Genomic DNA, 16,994 nt, shown 5'->3' with positions numbered 1-16,994 from the left:
TTCTTCTCTTCCTTCGCCGTCCCTCCAGAATAACGTAACATTTCTATACTTTAGGTTTAACTTTGTATCCATTATTATCCTTTTACTATTGTACATTTATATGTCACAATTTTTATTTTGATCTTTTACAGTTTCTTTGCAATATTTATCTCTCTATTGACTACCTTTTTACTTTTTTATTACTGTACCGATTGTTCTCTTACAGTACTCCAGAAACGTCTAAGTGTCTTCCTTGGTATACTTGCGAGACGATGTTACATTCCTCTAACCTTTTCTGCAACTGAAACTGGCAATCCGTTAGGTTTATTTTAGGACCTCCCCGAAGTCTCTCGTTGATTATCTTCTTCTCTTGTTGATCATGATGGTCTTACGCCACGGCCATCCATGTCGACCCGGTTACCATCTCTGATACGACAGGTTGCCAAGGAAACTGTCTGAACTCGTTCATCAGGTTCATGGCCTGTGATCAGGGTTTAAATCATTTCGTCTGGTTTACAGGTATGTGTGTGCGGGTAATATCAAGCTGCCGGCTGCATTCGAAGCCTTTCAGAACAAGGAACAGTTGTGGAGTAAAGTCAAGCGAGGTATCAATTATTTAAAAAAAATTGCACTTGATACAAGTTCGTTTATTTTCTTTTCGTTTACATTAATGTCATCTAGTAACGTCTTACACAATTTGTCGGAATGGCTTTCGAACTCTTATAATAGCGCCAAATTACATAATCTGTAGTGATAAAATTGTACACTAGTTGCAAGCGACGCAACTAGATGGCGTTGTCCTTAATAAGTAAGGAAACGATATTACTGACTGCGATCAAGTGAGGTGATATACGAAAGGAGAAGTAAGAAAAAGTATGCAAGATATTGTGAAGTGAAAAAAAGAGATGAATGGATGATATTAAGATTGATGAAATAGGAACATGACTAATAATATTCTGTGAAAAATTATTATTTGTATAAATATTTTTTTGTAATTTACCATGGTAGGGGAGAATAAGTCCCCAAAAATGGGGGCAAAAAAATTGTAAAACTTCTCTTGTGAATGAATGAACGAAGCCAATTATTTCCAAATTCTAAAAAAATATCTCAAATATTATTATGTTTATTGTTTTCAAGTGTATCCTTTTTAGAGGTAGGCTTCTAATGTTTGACATGCAATCAAGGTTTAAAACAGCCAGTTTTAATATTAAATTTCTCTTACGTGTTCTAGGTTTACGGCCTGAGCGACTACCGCATTTCTCGGACGAGTGCTGGGAGGTAATGGAGTCGTGCTGGGCCTCCGAGCCCTCTCAGAGGGCGTTACTAGGCGACGTACAACCGAAACTTGAGAGGATTCTTGAAAAAGCCTTAAAGGAGCAGGGAAATGAACTTTATGCTCCTAAGAATAGAGCCCGAAAAGTCTCCGAAGACGAGAGTCTCGATATGACTGGTATACATAACGATGCTTGAGTTTAAATATGAGCTTTATCATCTAAGCAGTAAGGGTTATGATCTCTTGTGTGTTATCAAAGCGTATTTGTATAAGGAATCTGAACTGTGATTTAATGTGTTAACGATTGTAATTGGAAATTATTTGTCTATTGAATACATAAGACTTCTATATCTTCGCTGGTCGCAAACTAAACTGAACCTTATGTCTTTTACTTATGAGCTATTTTGCATTGGAGTTGTTAACAGTTTTTTATGTCTATTTATTTTACCACCATGCTAAACGTTTTTATAATTCCCGGTTAAAGTAAACTGTATCTTATCGCATACGAAATAAGTATTAAAATTCTTTGCATCTATCAGGACATGATATAGTCTTTGTATGCAAATTTGTACCTTATTTTAATGCAGTTAAGAATTAATTTTGTAATTTATGGGAATTTTACTATATCATTTCCTCAAGCTTTTAAGATACAGGACTAATTAAATTTATCATATCAAGTTGATAGATCAGAAGTTGTAATTAAAAGCAAAATGTAACACTCATTATTAAGTGTACGCAAGTGGTTTGCTATAGATGTAAAAGCTTTAAAGGAGTGAATGTTAGAAAAATGTGTTCACCCTTATAATGTTTTTATATCTAAAACCAATCACTATGTGTTATCATATATATTTCTCGTAAAATATATATATTTAAAAACAGAACTGTATGTAGGTACAGTGTGTTTTCAAAATTTAACTTGTGGGTCCTGTAAAAATTCTAGTCCTGGCGTGTATTAAGTCTTTTATTGGAGTTAAACTCAAATGGGATTTTGTACTAAAATCCCACTATCTGAATTTCCTAAAGAAGCTTCTAGAAAGGTATCATTGTCATATCAGCCTTCCCTCAAATATAGCTATGTCGACCACTCTTGGCCTGTCCACATCCAGCGACATCTAGCGACACTTGGGGGGGGGGGGGGTAGCCTTGCGTCTACCGGTTCATAGTTGATACCCGAGAACCTGCCACTGCCACTTCAACCGAACAATTTTTAAAGCTTAAGGCACCATCCCAATATCGATTTTAATCTTGCTTTATGTCCTCGATTTATGTCTCCCTAAATAAAAACACACCTGGACCAACAAATCACTTAATATCGAGTGCTTTTTTGTATGTATGTAAAATAAACCGTAAAAATTATCTGTACATAAAAACTATTTTATTCGTTTATATTTATTAAAGTTTTTATTTTCGAAAATCGAACAAAACAAAATGTCAGTGTAAAACCAATCTTAACGTGTAAGCAATAAAGTTTATAATTATATGATCACAAAATAAATTATATTTTAACTGGAATGTGTGAGTAAGTTAACTATAAGGCAATGCTCTTGCTGGCAAGTTAAGTCATAAACTATTTTATACGTAAAGTTGTTTAATTTTTCTTTCTACCCTCATTTAATTTGTATCAGTATAAGTCAGTGTTTAACTTTATTAATGCAAAATGAAACTTACATTGTAAGTAATATGATTCACATTTGAATGGCCGCAAAATAATTTGAGCCACAAAATGAAGGTTTCGCTTTGTTAATGTAAAATTAAACCTATTTCCTACGTAATAAGGTTTATATCTAATAACCACAAAAAGCTTATTTTAAGTATGGCCGTAAGGAAGGTAGGTATTTTTTTCTTAGTTTACTGTAGATAACATTTGCCAAGCGTCTGTTTGTCATAAGTTGGAATATTATTCGGCTCAGTCCAAACCATTTTGAATTTGGTTTTATGTCTCAAACGCGTAGTCTCGATTGGTCGATGTTATACTGCATTAGCTCTTTCACTTTATTTGCCAAAAACTCTACTGATATCATTCCACAACCACCGCATTCAGCCTCCCTGCTAAGCGAAAAAGAGACCAAAAATTCTTTCATCACCCTCTTTAAAAAAATTATAAATAATGCTATAGAAAGAAATAAAAAGTAAATATTGCAAATAAATAAATAAAAAAGACAAAATAAAAGCAAAACAATATATAATACTGTGATATAAAATAATTTTAGAATTGTAATAATATTGCTATATAAAAAGCCGCCAGATGTGAAAGTTCCCGCGGACGTCGTCACAACGCTCAACCTTTTGTTTGTCTCGCCCACTCGTCTCGCTCACTCGCACGGCGTGCACGATACGCGCTCTTGCTTGCTCTTGGCAGGTAGCCAAGACGCGCAGCACGTGCGCCCGCGGCCGTTGGAGTTCCGAGAGTCGGATTTGAGCCATGGTTCGATGCGCAACCGCGCGTAGGCGAATTATTCATTTTCCGCGCACAAATTGTTTTAATAATTAAATAAACGTTTTTCCACGTCACACTGGCTCCCAACCCGTGGCCTACGCGCTAATTATCGACGAAATCGCGTATTCAACCGTTCGCCATCTTAGCGTCGTAGAAGAATCCCATCGAAAATTTAACAATTGTGCGTTATCGGAGTGAATTTCGTCAGTGGTTTGCATCTGTTGTTTGCGATGCCGCGTCGCAAGGCTCCAGGCGTCCGTAACAACGTCGAGGATGAGGACTCGGACAGGTTCATGACCGAGGGGCAGCTATCGTCGTTCATGGCGGCGTTCGCCAAGGCTCAAGCGGAGTCAAACCGCCAGCTAATAGAGAGTCTTTTGCTGCGATCGCCGGCCTTCACCACAGGAGCGCCCTCGCCATCACCATCGCCATCGTCGTCTTCGGCTCATCCGTCTCCGTCGGGAAACTTCGCCGGTTGCACGGCTCGTTTCAAATTAACACGAGAAAGTGTACAAAGCGATCAGCGAGCAGGGAGTGCGGGCTCGCGCGCGCGTGCTACGTGCAACGCCGCCGCCGCCGCCGCCGCCGCCGTCGCTGTACCTGCTGTAGTAAGCGCAGCGAATGCGCTGAATCGAGGTAAACGGTTTTGTGTTTATTGCAAGAAGAGTGGACATAATCGCGATGAGTGCTCAAGGCTTAGATCTAAAAGTGATCCGCATACAGTTTCGTGTTACGGTTGTGGTATGAAAGGTGTTATTCGTGCTAATTGTGTTAACTGTAATACAAAAAATACGGACACTAAGGATTCGCTCTTTGCATGCGATTTTATGTCAACAAATAGGCATTTATATTCCAAAACCGAGGCATCGCAATGTCAAGCTCATGTTTCTTTTGATTGTAATACTGTTTTTTTAAATTCTGTTTGTAATGTATATGATGTGTCTGATGCGCGGTCAGTGGATAACTCGCGTACCGAGCGCTTGCGTCCGGATGTTTGTACCAAAGGCCGTCCAATTTTGGACATAGAGATTTTTGGTTATCGCGGTACCGGTCTATTAGACACGGCGGCTAAACGTAGCGTTGCCGGATCCACGCTGTACTCCTTGTTGCTTAAGTTAGGGCAGCCGATGCGTAGTAGCGTCATGACTGTGAAACTTGCTGACGGTGTAGTGCGTGACGTGACAGTCAGACTGGTGGACGTTGTGGTGATGCTCGCGGGCGCATCAATACCTATCACATTTATTATTTTTCCAGATGCAGTTAACAATGAAACATTGCTAGGCATTGATTTTATACGTAAAGCTGGTTTGGTTATTGATATTTTTAATGAAACGTGGTTCACAGCTAATCAACCTCAGGTCATTCACCCCTTGCGTTGTGAGAAATCACGTAACTTCATCGGGTGCGCCTCTGCCGACATGTTGCGTTCGGACGAGGGTATGATGCTGTCACCACCTGAAAGAGCAAGCCTCGCGCAGACATTGCAGGAGTACGAGGACATTTTCCGAGAAGGGGGAGGACCGACGTCGTTCGCTAAACACCGCATTGACACCGGCATCCACCCGCCGATCGCCGACCCGCCGTACCGCCTGACGCCTGCGAAAAAAGAAGTTATGGAGGCTGAAATTAATAAGATGCTGACGGAGGGTGTCATCGAAGAGTGTGAGTCTCCGTGGGCAGCACCAGCGCTGTTGGTACCTAAAAAGGATGGGTCCTACAGATTTTGTGTGGATTATCGCAAATTGAATTCCGTCACGAAGGTTGACTCCTATCCGCTTCCGGTGATCGACGATCTACTGCAGTATACTGGCAAAAGCTGTTTCATGAGCACCATCGACCTCAAGGCAGGTTACTGGCAGGTTGCTGTCAAGGAAGAGGATCGCGACAAGACCGCCTTCGTGTCACCATTTGGCGTTTTCAGATTCAAGCGTATGCCTTTTGGCTTGCGCAACGCTCCAGCGACGTTCCAGCGTCTGATTGACAGGTTTCGTTCAGGGTCTGCTTTAAAAGGCGTGACTATTTTAGGTTACATAGATGACCTCATCGTGATCTCTGAAAACTTTGCTCAGCATCTACAGGATCTTCGAGCTGTTTTCGATCGCCTTCGTGTCTTCAGCCTGTGCGCCAATCGAGCTAAATGCGTGTTTGCTAGAGAAAGTGTTAAGTATCTAGGTCACGTGATTTCGTCTCAAGGGCTATCGCCGGACCCTGACAAAATCAGCGCCATTGTCGATATGAACGAGCCGACGAATGTGAAGCACTTGAAATCCTTCTTACAGACGTGCTCGTGGTTCCGCAAGTTCGTGCCGAACTTCGCAAAGGTTGCGCAACCGTTGACTATGCTGACGAAGAAAGATCAGTCTTGGTTGTGGGGCGAAGCTCAAGTCACCGCGTTCTTGTAACTTAAGAAATCACTTACCTCTCCTCCAATCCTCATCCAACCAGATTATAGTCTTCCTTTTGTGCTTAGGACTGACTCGAGCAGCTATGCTTTAGGTGCAGCTCTCTTACAGGGGGAGTCGCCGCGCGAGGAGCGTCCGATCGCGTACGCCAGCCGCCTTCTGACTTCGGCGGAACGAAACTACTCAACCACCGAGCGTGAAGCTCTTGCAGTTGTGTGGGCAGTCGAGAAGTTTCGCGGCTACATCGATGGTCATCCCGTGCGCGTCGCCAGCGACCACCAGCCCCTGAAGTGGTTACTAACCTTGAAGTCTCCTGCAGGTAGATTGGTCCGTTGGGCTATGAAGTTGCAGTCTTTCGATCTCCAAGTGGACTACACCCCAGGAAAGGCAAACGTCATCGCAGATTCTCTCAGTCGACCGCCATGCGTTGAGGAGGCTCGAGATGCTTGTGGCGTCTGTACGGTGGTGGTTGAAACGCCACGATGGGAGGCAACCGCTCTTCGTGAAGATCAGCTCGCAGATCCTGAAATCGCGAAGATTATCCTGGGCCTGGAGGGAAAGGAAGAAGTGGAGATTGGTAGGTGGACAGATAGAGGTTATCATATGTCAAAGGGGATACTTTACCGATATACAGAAGCAGAAACGGAAGAACCGCAGCTTGTTGTACCAGTCAACCGTCGGAAGCAAGTTATGGTTGAATGTCACGACGCTGCAACAGCTGGTCACGGTGGTGTTGATAGGACTTTGCATCGTATTACCCAGCGGTTCTATTTTCCTGGAATGCGTCGTTTTGTAGCGGAGTATCTCAAATCTTGTACTGAATGTCAGCGTTACAAGCCTTCGAATGAGAAGCCTTCAGGCTTGTTGCAGACTCCAGTACCCGCACAGCGCTTCGAAGTTGTAGCAGTAGATTTGTTCGGTCCACTTCCTAAGGGTCCCAAGGGTGAACGTTGGGTCCTTATCGTCGAAGACACCACCAGTAAGTGGGTAGAGCTGTTTGCGCTTACTGAAGCTACTGCTGAAGCTTGTGCTAAGATCTTGATAGAGGAGGTTTTCCTTCGTTTTGGTGTTCCTAGGCGACTAATTTCTGACAATGGTGTCCAATTCGTCGCCGATGTTATGCAGAAAGCCATGTTTGTTTTGGGTGTTAAGCAGAATCTGGTGCCCCTGTATCATCCAGAAGCGAATCCTGTGGAGAGGAAGAACAGGGACCTTGAGGTGCAAATGGCTATCCTCGTGGAAAATCACCATCAAAAATGGCCTGAAGCTCTGCCATTTATTCGTTTCGCTTTAAACACATCGTTGACAAAAGCAACCCAACAGACTCCTGCATACCTGACTTTTGCTCGCGAACTTCGCTCACCAATTGCAGCTCAGACGGACTTGCGTGCAGTTGTCGAAGCGGAAAACTACGTGCCGCAAATCACACCTTATCTGCTAAGACTCGCAGATACTCTCCAGTCCAGCAAAGAAAGTATTGAACACCAACAAGACCTCCGCAAAGCTGTTAAAGATAAAACTCGTAAAAGTGACAGTCTCGACGTCGGCGACCTCGTATTGATGAAAACGCACGTTCTCAGCAACTCTGCAAAAGGAGTCAGCGCTAAGTTCGTACCTAAACGAGACGGGCCTTACGTCGTTCAGAAGAAAGTTAGCCCAACTACGTACCTGTTAGCGTTTCCTGATAAGTCCGACATTACCATTGGGAAGTATCATGTCTCTGACTTAAGACGCTATCATTCGCGAGAGGGTGAATGCACTGAGATTCCTGAGCCTGTGGCTCCAAAACGTCCTCGCGGCCGACCGCGAAAGCTTGTGTCGGTTTGACCAGTTGTGAGGTCACTGGTCCTGGTCAAAAGGGGGAGTATGTAATAATATTGCTATATAAAAAGCCGCCAGATGTGAAAGTTCCCGCGGACGTCGTCACAACGCTCAACCTTTTGTTTGTCTCGCCCACTCGTCTCGCTCACTCGCACGGCGTGCACGATACGCGCTCTTGCTTGCTCTTGGCAGGTAGCCAAGACGCGCAGCACGTGCGCCCGCGGCCGTTGGAGTTCCGGGAGTCGGATTTGAGCCATGGTTCGATGCGCAACCGCGCGTAGGCGAATTATTCATTTTCCGCGCACAAATTGTGTTAATAATTAAATAAACGTGTTTCCACATCACAGAATCTAAATAATAAAAATGTGATATGAAATAACAATGTAATTTAAGAAAATGTAAAAAGAAATGAGGAATGAATGAAAGGTGATACAGAGCAAAAGGGAAAGACAGTAGAATTGTGGAATGAAAGAATAGACCGAAAGACAATGTGAAGTATGAAAGAAAAGAAAGAAAATTAATAAAAAAAATTCTGTGAAAAATTAAATAAACTTGCCCAAAAAGTCCCTGTCCCACAAAAGATAGGGAGTACGAGAGGCCCCCAATAGCGGGGGCCATAAAAAAAAACCACCGCATTCGCCTGATTTTTATCCGAGCGACTTCTGGCTATTTAAACTCAATAGGCCAATGCGGGGAAAATAGTTTGACACGATTGAGGAGCTAAAAACCCGAATCCAAGGATTTGAAGGCTATACCGGAAAAAAGATTATTCAGACTGTTTCGAGGACTTGAATAAGCGTTGGTGTGTTTTGTGACGAGAAATTACTTTGAATAAGATAAAATTGATTTGGAAGAATAAATAATGAATTTACATTTTATTAACAATATCATCTTCCTTATTGATCACAGTATTATATTGTAAATTAGCTGGGGTCTTGTAATCTAGTTCTGCAAGAATTTGTAGTTTTTTTGTAAAGGTGTCTATACACCTGTTTCAAGGACTGGAATAAGCGTTGGTAAGTGTGTTTTATCTGACGATGTATGAACAGGATAGAATTAATTTGGAAGAATAAATAAAGAATTTACATGAAATATGTACTTAATTCATCTTACTTATTGATCACAGTATTATATAGTAACTTAGCTGGGGTCTTGTAACTTAGTTCTGCAAGAATTTGTAATTTTTTTGTAAAGGTGTCTATACACTATACAATCATTCCGTATGCACTATTTATGTGGTTCACTTCAAATAACAACAAATGAAGCTTTTAAACATTTCGTCCAAATTACCACGATGGTTGAAACTGAAGTATATCACCAGTGTGTGTTGCTGGTGATGATAAGACGTGAACACTTACGATGGATCTTATAAGAAGGCTTATCGTCACAGAGAAGCAATAGCGAGCTGTGTTTGGGGTTTCGCTGCGATATCTAATCTTAAATCAGAAAATTCGCAAAAGAAAGGACTCTGACTTAATTAGAAGATTTGTTTGTATGAAGTGGCAGTGGCATAACGTTCGTGAACCTGAAGGCTGTAGAAGCCTAAAGTTTTTTGTGTGGTGACCACGAGTCGGAAAACGCGGCCTGGGTGGAACGGAGATTGTGGCGATCCTTGGAGAACCGACCAGCTGATATGATGATGAAACTCTTCTAGAACATTCTGGAGAAATTAAACTAATACGATATTAGTATAACCTCCCAGAGAACCTCTCTTTACTCATAAGGTCCTTATAGTTAAACTCTCTTTTCTTAAAACAACTTACCAATTTCACACCATCAATAAAACCTTCCTAAACTTTATAAAGAATTTCCCGGATGTTATTAGGTTAAAGAAAATCTCTTAGCTAATTCAATTTCACTTGTTAAATAACCACAAAGGGTTATAACAAATCCTTTCAGGACTCCTCACTGAAACGTCCGTTGCTACATTTTTATTTGCCCGATAAAACCCGCAAACAACATCACGCGAGACAAACAAAAGAAAATATTAAAGCCAAGAAAACAAACTCGGTAACGCGCGAGATCAACACGCCGCCCAAATCAGGCAAATCGTGTTCAAACAACCCCTCGCGCCCCGCAGAAGTCTTGCGGGACAGATTATATATATAACAGATGGTGTACTTTTTATAATTATCAATATAATTATAAGTAAGAATAGGACCAATATTTAGCCACTTCCGCACATGCAGTGGTATTCGTGAACGTTTCACCCTTCCACGGTGCATCTTCAGGAGTTATGTTACACCGATTAGTGCCAAACACAGAGTGAGGTCACTCTGAGCCACAGGGGTGAAACACGTGTTGAGTAATTTGGCGGTGGCAGTTGTGTGATTCGCATTGTTTGCCGCATGCGCATTTATCAGCGGGCTGGGGGCGGTGCACTTTGTTGCACGACTACTACTGCATGTGCGGAAGTGGCTAAATATTGGTCCTATTCTTACTTAGGATGGACTTCTGCGAGGTAACGCCTGATTCCATTAAAAAAATATATAAAATTAATAAACATCTAAATACATATTTATGTATGTGGGTATAGTAATGTACATCCTTAACTGCCCTCTCCTTCATATCTCTCATCTCCATCCAAAGGTTGTCTTGTAGAGAGCGATAAGACTACCTATTGTACCTCTAAATCAGTGATTCCCAAAGTGATCTATATACCCCTAGGGGTCTATGACAACCTGCAAGGAATCTACGTCAGCGAAAAAAAATTTGGGGTCCATGAAATGAAAATGGGGGTACCTATTTACTTACATCATACTATCTTATAATATCAAAACATTTACATTATTTATAAAAGTACCTATGAAGTATATATTTTATGTTATTTTATTTAATATTACGGATATTTTACATAACAGATACAAAATTTTATTTTGAGTAGTTTTAAATTCAATTAATAAATGTATAAATTAACATGTGTTTTTACTTTAAGTTTTTAACACTAAACTTCACTACAGTTAGAAATTTACAGGAAATCAATATCAGGTAAGTAGGGGGTCTACCCAACACGGAAAAACATGGCAAGGGGTCTACGACACAAAACAGTTTGGGGAACTCTGCTCTAAATATACAGTTTCGTTTTTTTAGTTTTTGTCTACGTTATTTTGTTACATTACCTTCAAGCTTTTTTTTACATAGAACTTTCGTATACAATAAAGGGTCTATAAATAGAAATTAAAAATACTTGTGTTTTTTAAAATCTCTAATAGATCTTCTAGCTTCATCTACATCTTATTTCTTGGAGCAGCAGCAGTCTTCTCTAAGCACTGCTGATATTTTTGGTAGCTCTTTCTTTCCGATGTCCGCTATTGGCCAAGAACTATCAGCACTACCAATTTAGACCAGCGTGTATAGTACTGTTTTATACAACTTTTATTTTTATTTTATTTACATTTAAAAATGATGACGTGGAAATTTAATGGTAATGCCATTGCTAATTTTGATCTAGTAAAGATAGAAATAGGTGGGTAAGCCCCCACTAGATAGACAACATAGACAAGGTTCCTGGAAGTTGCTGAATGTGGGCAGACGAAGACCAATCATCGTGAAGATCTTTGGTGAAGGCATACGCCTTGCAGAGGACGTCTATCGGCTGGATGGAGATAAGACAATGAAGATCGACTGGAGACTGAAAGACCAGGAATTGGGTTTAAAAGATATAATGTAGAGTCGATAGATAGTAGAGTTGCAAGGCTGCATACATCGATAAAGGTGTAATATAAATTGATTATGAGTTCAAAGTATTTATTTCGTATGTTTTTTGAATTAAACACGACTAACATAGTAAGTTCAATAAATCAGAATTTCTTTTATTCGAAGTATCGCGTCTGCGATAACATTCTTTGGATTCGAGCGAAAGAAAAATATTGACGGGTGCTCTTCAAGATTGTCGTGCGCAAATATTTTGGGGTCCGTTGGCCGGTCCGGACCGGGTGTGTCTGTATGTTTTTCTTTTGTCAGTCTCACAATTTGCCCCGCTGTTGGTTTAGGCAAGGCGTTCAAATTGCCTTCGAGCTGGATGACGCCTTAAAAACTTTTCCAAACATAAAAGCCTTATTTGTGCGAGAAATAAGATTGAATGGATTTTGAAGGTAACTTAGTAGTCTTTTATAAATAACGTAATGGAAAATCATATTACTGAAACTCTACAAAAATGCGTAAATTAGATATAATTATGGAAATTTGCTTTGCAGCTAAGTTATTTTTTTTAACGGCTCCCACTATTCGGAGCCTCTCGTACCCCCTATCTGGTGTAGGACAGGGACTAGCTTAACATTTAATTTCATGGATATTAATATTTTATTTCTCTTCTTTCATACATCACATGATCTTTCGTTCGTTTCATTCTTTCCACAATTCTTCTGTCTTTCTCTTTCGCTCTGTAACGCCTTTTATTTATCCTCATTACTCTTTTACAATATCTTTATTTTGTATTATCTATATTACATTATTATTTTATCGCTATTTTACATTATGGATCTTATTTATTTACAATTTTATGCGGTTTTATTTTTTTCTAACACAGCTATGTTATTGTTGATTGCTACTTGTAACAACTTGAATATAAATATTTACCTGAATATCGTCTCTGCCCCATACATCGTAGAGGGTAAAATAGGTCCTCAGAAACGAGGGCTGGTATAAAAAAAACCGTTAATCGTGGCAGTCTTTGGGGGAGTTGTATTTCCTGTATTAGCTTGTGGGTGATATAATGATGATGAATTGAAAGTGGTTTTATCACTCGGAGTGAAGTTACAATTTAAGACACCAGTGTCTATACTACAGACCTGTGAGCTTAGTACAAGATACTTAGATTACAAGTCGTTATTTCATCTCATTTCATTCATACGCCCATTACTGGACATAGGTCTTCTCTATAGATTTCCAATAACCTGTTGGAAGTGACTTGTACTCAGTATTATCAAGTGACCACAACAAGGAAGCCATTCAATAACCAACCGATCTCAGAAACAAGATCGGAACGTATGTCACAGGCGATTCCAACCCTCGATCATACTAGGTAAAAGTGTTGATGGAGTTCCTTCCGCCACTTCTAGAGCTAAACCTTTCCAAAGTTCTAGTAGTGAGATCAGCTAGCTAGCTAGCCGAAAGCAACAGGCCTAGATTCGGTACTCTCTGGCGCCCTTGTGTCAATGCTATGCTAAGCGATTATTATCGACGAATGACAGCTCAAGCCGAGGTCCCAAAGTGAAAGCCCCGTCACTCTGTGGAGTGTTCATCGAAGTGTTGTAAGAGCTCGGCCGCCTTCTAATCCGGCAAAAAGGTAACATGTAGAAGTCCAAGCAGATGCTCCTATGAGAGCCTTTAATCTTCTCTACTTCAGATAAAGATAAAGATGAAACTCATGTATTCAAGATTGGAATTTTTAACAGAACTCTTATCAATCGTCAACTTGTTGTCTATTTATTTTTAATCTATTTTATTTTTAACTCTACTTCGCTAGGTATTATAGCTGTAGAGATGAAGCAAGAAGAAACTCCACAACAACACATCTTTAAATAAAGTTCAACAATACAGATTTGCAGATATAAACTTTATCAGATATAGCCTGAATGAAATCAAAATAATCAGGCGACATCACTGCCAAGGATTCTTATCGTTTAGTTATCCGTTTATTCAATAATAAGCTTTATCTGTCAATTTAATTTTAATATGTGTTATATTTCGCAAATGGTAGTCCAATAATGTTTTGTGGTATTTTTATAAAAAATATCTGATTCCGTTCTTTACAAATGAACTAGAAACTTCTTGCAGTCGAAACTTTGGTACAGACAGTTTTTCACGGTGCCTTTTAAATACGCTATGGACGTCAGTGATTTTTAAAAGTTTGTTACAATTAGTGTAAATGTATAGAGCTTAAGCCGTACACATTCTGCACCCTGTTACTTCAAAACCGCGGAATCTGCAAACGCTTTTTGGGCAGCTGTGACAGTCCGGTCCAAAAATACAATAAGGTTGTCTGTACATCTTCTAGGCTTCTAGGTACCAGACTACCTTTCCGGTATGTGGTGTTCACTGCTGAACCTTAGGGTCTCAGCAGCCGTCTGTTCTGCGCGCTATGTAGTTTGCCCAGTTCAATTAAATTGGCCAACTCTTTTTTAGTCATTAATTTAATTACGATAATCTACGTTGATTTTTTTTTTGAGCAGTGGTAGCACGGCGGTATAAGACACAGTCTTGCGATCGTAGGTCGCGAGTTCGATACGATTATATAGGATTGCCAATGCTCACAAACTAATTCCCAGAGGATGGCAACACCCTCCTTTGCGTACTATACTGTTACACTGCGATCGCCAACCCGCTTGCCAAGCGTGTTAATAATGGTATATCCCCAATAGATATCTTTGGGAGGCCTGTATCTTGCAGTGGGCGTATATTGACTGAAACTACATTTGTTTAATAATTGTAATTAAATTATAAAAAAATAGATATATAAATAATCTTGTACCTTTTAAAAAAAGTAGCCGCATGTAAATACATGCTTACATTTAATAACAATCGTTGACGCCCACGATCATCTGTCCCTTTCACTCGCTTATACAAATGGGTTGCAACTGAATCATAAAAAAGGTAAAAACTTAATCTCAATCTATACTCGAATTAGTTGAGAATAATTGAAACAGACGCGCGAGTCGCACGCCCTCCTCTGTATTCCGCCCTCGGCCCTCCGAATAAATAATTCACCGCCGACCGGAATGTTTGTTGCGCATCCGCGCAGACGGTTCGTCTGTCGCTACGGGAGTGTAATGCTTAATGTCAAAGATACGACTATTGCCTCTCAATGCATATTATTAACAATATTTTTTTTATTTGTTCGCTTCGAGAGTGAAATTTTGGTATAGTATCTTTTCGGTAGAATGGTTCAAGTGAGATTTCTCTCATCACCGATAACTGCTAGATGAAGAATAGTTTTATTTAATGTATCTATCTCTAAGTTTTATTTAATGTATGTAATATATCATCTTGCGGTACTATTTACAACAGGTTTATCGAATTCACCATGGACTGCTTGAACCAACAACTTCTTATTAAGACTAGGCTCTTCACCACTATCTCCTACAGAATCTTGGATACTTCAGCCATGTAGAAAACATTCAGATAGTCTAAATAAGCTGGATGTCGTAGGAAGGAAACCAAAAAGACGTAACCAACACGATGGCTGGACTTTGAGCAGGAGATACCGGGCGGCACAAAGACAGAAGGGTTAATAGATGCAGGTAAAAGAGAATTCAGGAATGTAGAATCCTTGAAGGCTTTCCAGGAGGAAGAAATGATCAAGAAGAAGAACCTACCCGAGTACCTACTACCCGAGTAGAGCTGTGTAGTGTTGATGTTGTGTATGTGGCTTTGAACGGCAGCGTGGACCACAGGCGAGCCGGGGAGGGATTCGGATCCAACCTCGGTTCGCCCACATTGTTCTCGGTTAGGGAGCGGGCAGCGGCTCCCATCAGTCGAGTTTTGCAAGGTCTTCCTTAAAGATCGCCATAATCACCGGTTATATTTTGTTTTTAGAACTGCCTTTCGAGCTGCTGGTAGCTTCCTGCATAGTGACCATACTGACATTTTATGTTGCTTCAAGATTCGAAAGTTTTTGAACAGCCTTTTTGAATAAAGAATATCTTGATTTCCATTTCTGAATACATAGTGTATATATATATATATATATGTATATATATGTGTATATATATGTGTATATGTATGTGTATATATATGTATATATATATGTATATATATGTGTATATATTTATATATATATACATATAATAGCGCGTAGCAATATATTTAACTAATATTTTACGTCGTTTATTTAAGGGTGTTGTCTATATTTAACGTCTTTATCACCACGAGTTTTTTTAGGCCTTACAAACTGTGTAAATCAATAAAGAACAGTCAGGGTTGCCATTCAAATGTAATCATTTTGGTAATCACAAATTAAGTAACACCATTAGGTTTTATGAATTTTAATAGACTATTACAGCGAGATCAAAGTGACATAAAAATAACACAGAAATGAATATAGGTTTATGACAGTCCGATAAAAGTCGTGTAAAATATGTATGTGTCCATTATACAAGGAGATTACTGGTCGTCTTTAGTCCTTTGACTTAGTTCTTTTCTTTTAATCGACTTGATGGTGAGTAGTTCTTTGGCAAGAGTGAGATTTAGTATTTAGTTCATGTAGGCTAATAGATATCCACTGCAAGGCACACGTCTCCCCCGAAGATCGTCAACATGGATCACCCGCAACCTAAAATATGTCTCCAAATAGGGTCTCTAATAACGTCAAGTCTACCATCTCATGGTTGCTTTTCAAAAATCGTTAGGTCCCACGGCCATATGTTGCATGAGCGTTGTGCCCCGCCCGCCGCCACTGAACAGCAATTCTACGAGCTAGCCTTCTTCTTTGGATCTTTTTTTGGATCTCCCCATTTCTCTCTGGGTGACCTCGAGCCTTCTCTTAATGCCTATTGTAAGCGACCACGTGTTCGGTATCCATATGTCATCACCGGCAACTACACTGATCAAAAGCCTTCGTCTTCAGGCATTGCGGTATTTTTAACATATATAAACAATAAATTTATTGAAAACCAGTATTTTTATCACATACAACAAGCGGCGTAGAAATAGTCTGAGACTAAATAAATCACCTATCGAATTTGCAGAATCTATTTTTACTGCAAATTGAAGTGAATTGAAGATATGATACGAGAATCTACATCTATAGATGTAGATATATCGTTTTGGTAAACATCTAACAAGAATTTTTTTTATTTATATGTCAAACATTTTTTTTGTCAAGGCAAAAAACACAGAGTGACACTAATACTAAACATAACTCCTGAAGATGCCCCGTGGAGGGGTGAAACACGTGTTGAGTAATTTGACGGTGGCAGTAGTATAGTTTGCCGCATGCGCATTTATCAGCGGACTGGCGGGCGGTGCACTATGTTGCACGACTACCACTGCATGTGCGGAAGTGGCTAAATATTGGTCCTTTTCTTACTTAGGATGGACTTCCGCAAGGTAACGCCTGATTCCATTAAATAAAAAAGTAATA

At 40.0% G+C, this 16,994-nt stretch overlaps 1 protein-coding gene across 1 annotated transcript in view; it reads left to right on the top strand.

The window, feature by feature from the left end:
* LOC137925196 (dual serine/threonine and tyrosine protein kinase-like) overlaps nt 1-1,631 on the top strand; it is a 43,013-nt gene extending 41,382 nt beyond the window's left edge. The window contains exons 21-22 of the mRNA XM_068768600.1: nt 499-584; nt 1,211-1,631. Coding sequence (XP_068624701.1) covers nt 499-584; nt 1,211-1,449 — 325 coding nt within the window. The 3' untranslated portion in view covers nt 1,450-1,631. The remainder of the gene's footprint in view (nt 1-498; nt 585-1,210) is intronic.
* Nucleotides 1,632-16,994: the final 15,363 nt, after the last annotated feature.

Source organism: Battus philenor, unplaced genomic scaffold (assembly GCF_028537555.1).
Source record: "Battus philenor isolate CCGP_79_NKW_IND1 unplaced genomic scaffold, ilBatPhil1.0.hap1 SCAF_26, whole genome shotgun sequence".
Lineage (NCBI taxonomy): Eukaryota > Metazoa > Arthropoda > Insecta > Lepidoptera > Papilionidae > Battus > Battus philenor.
This window is presented reverse-complemented; position numbering and strand designations above follow the sequence as displayed.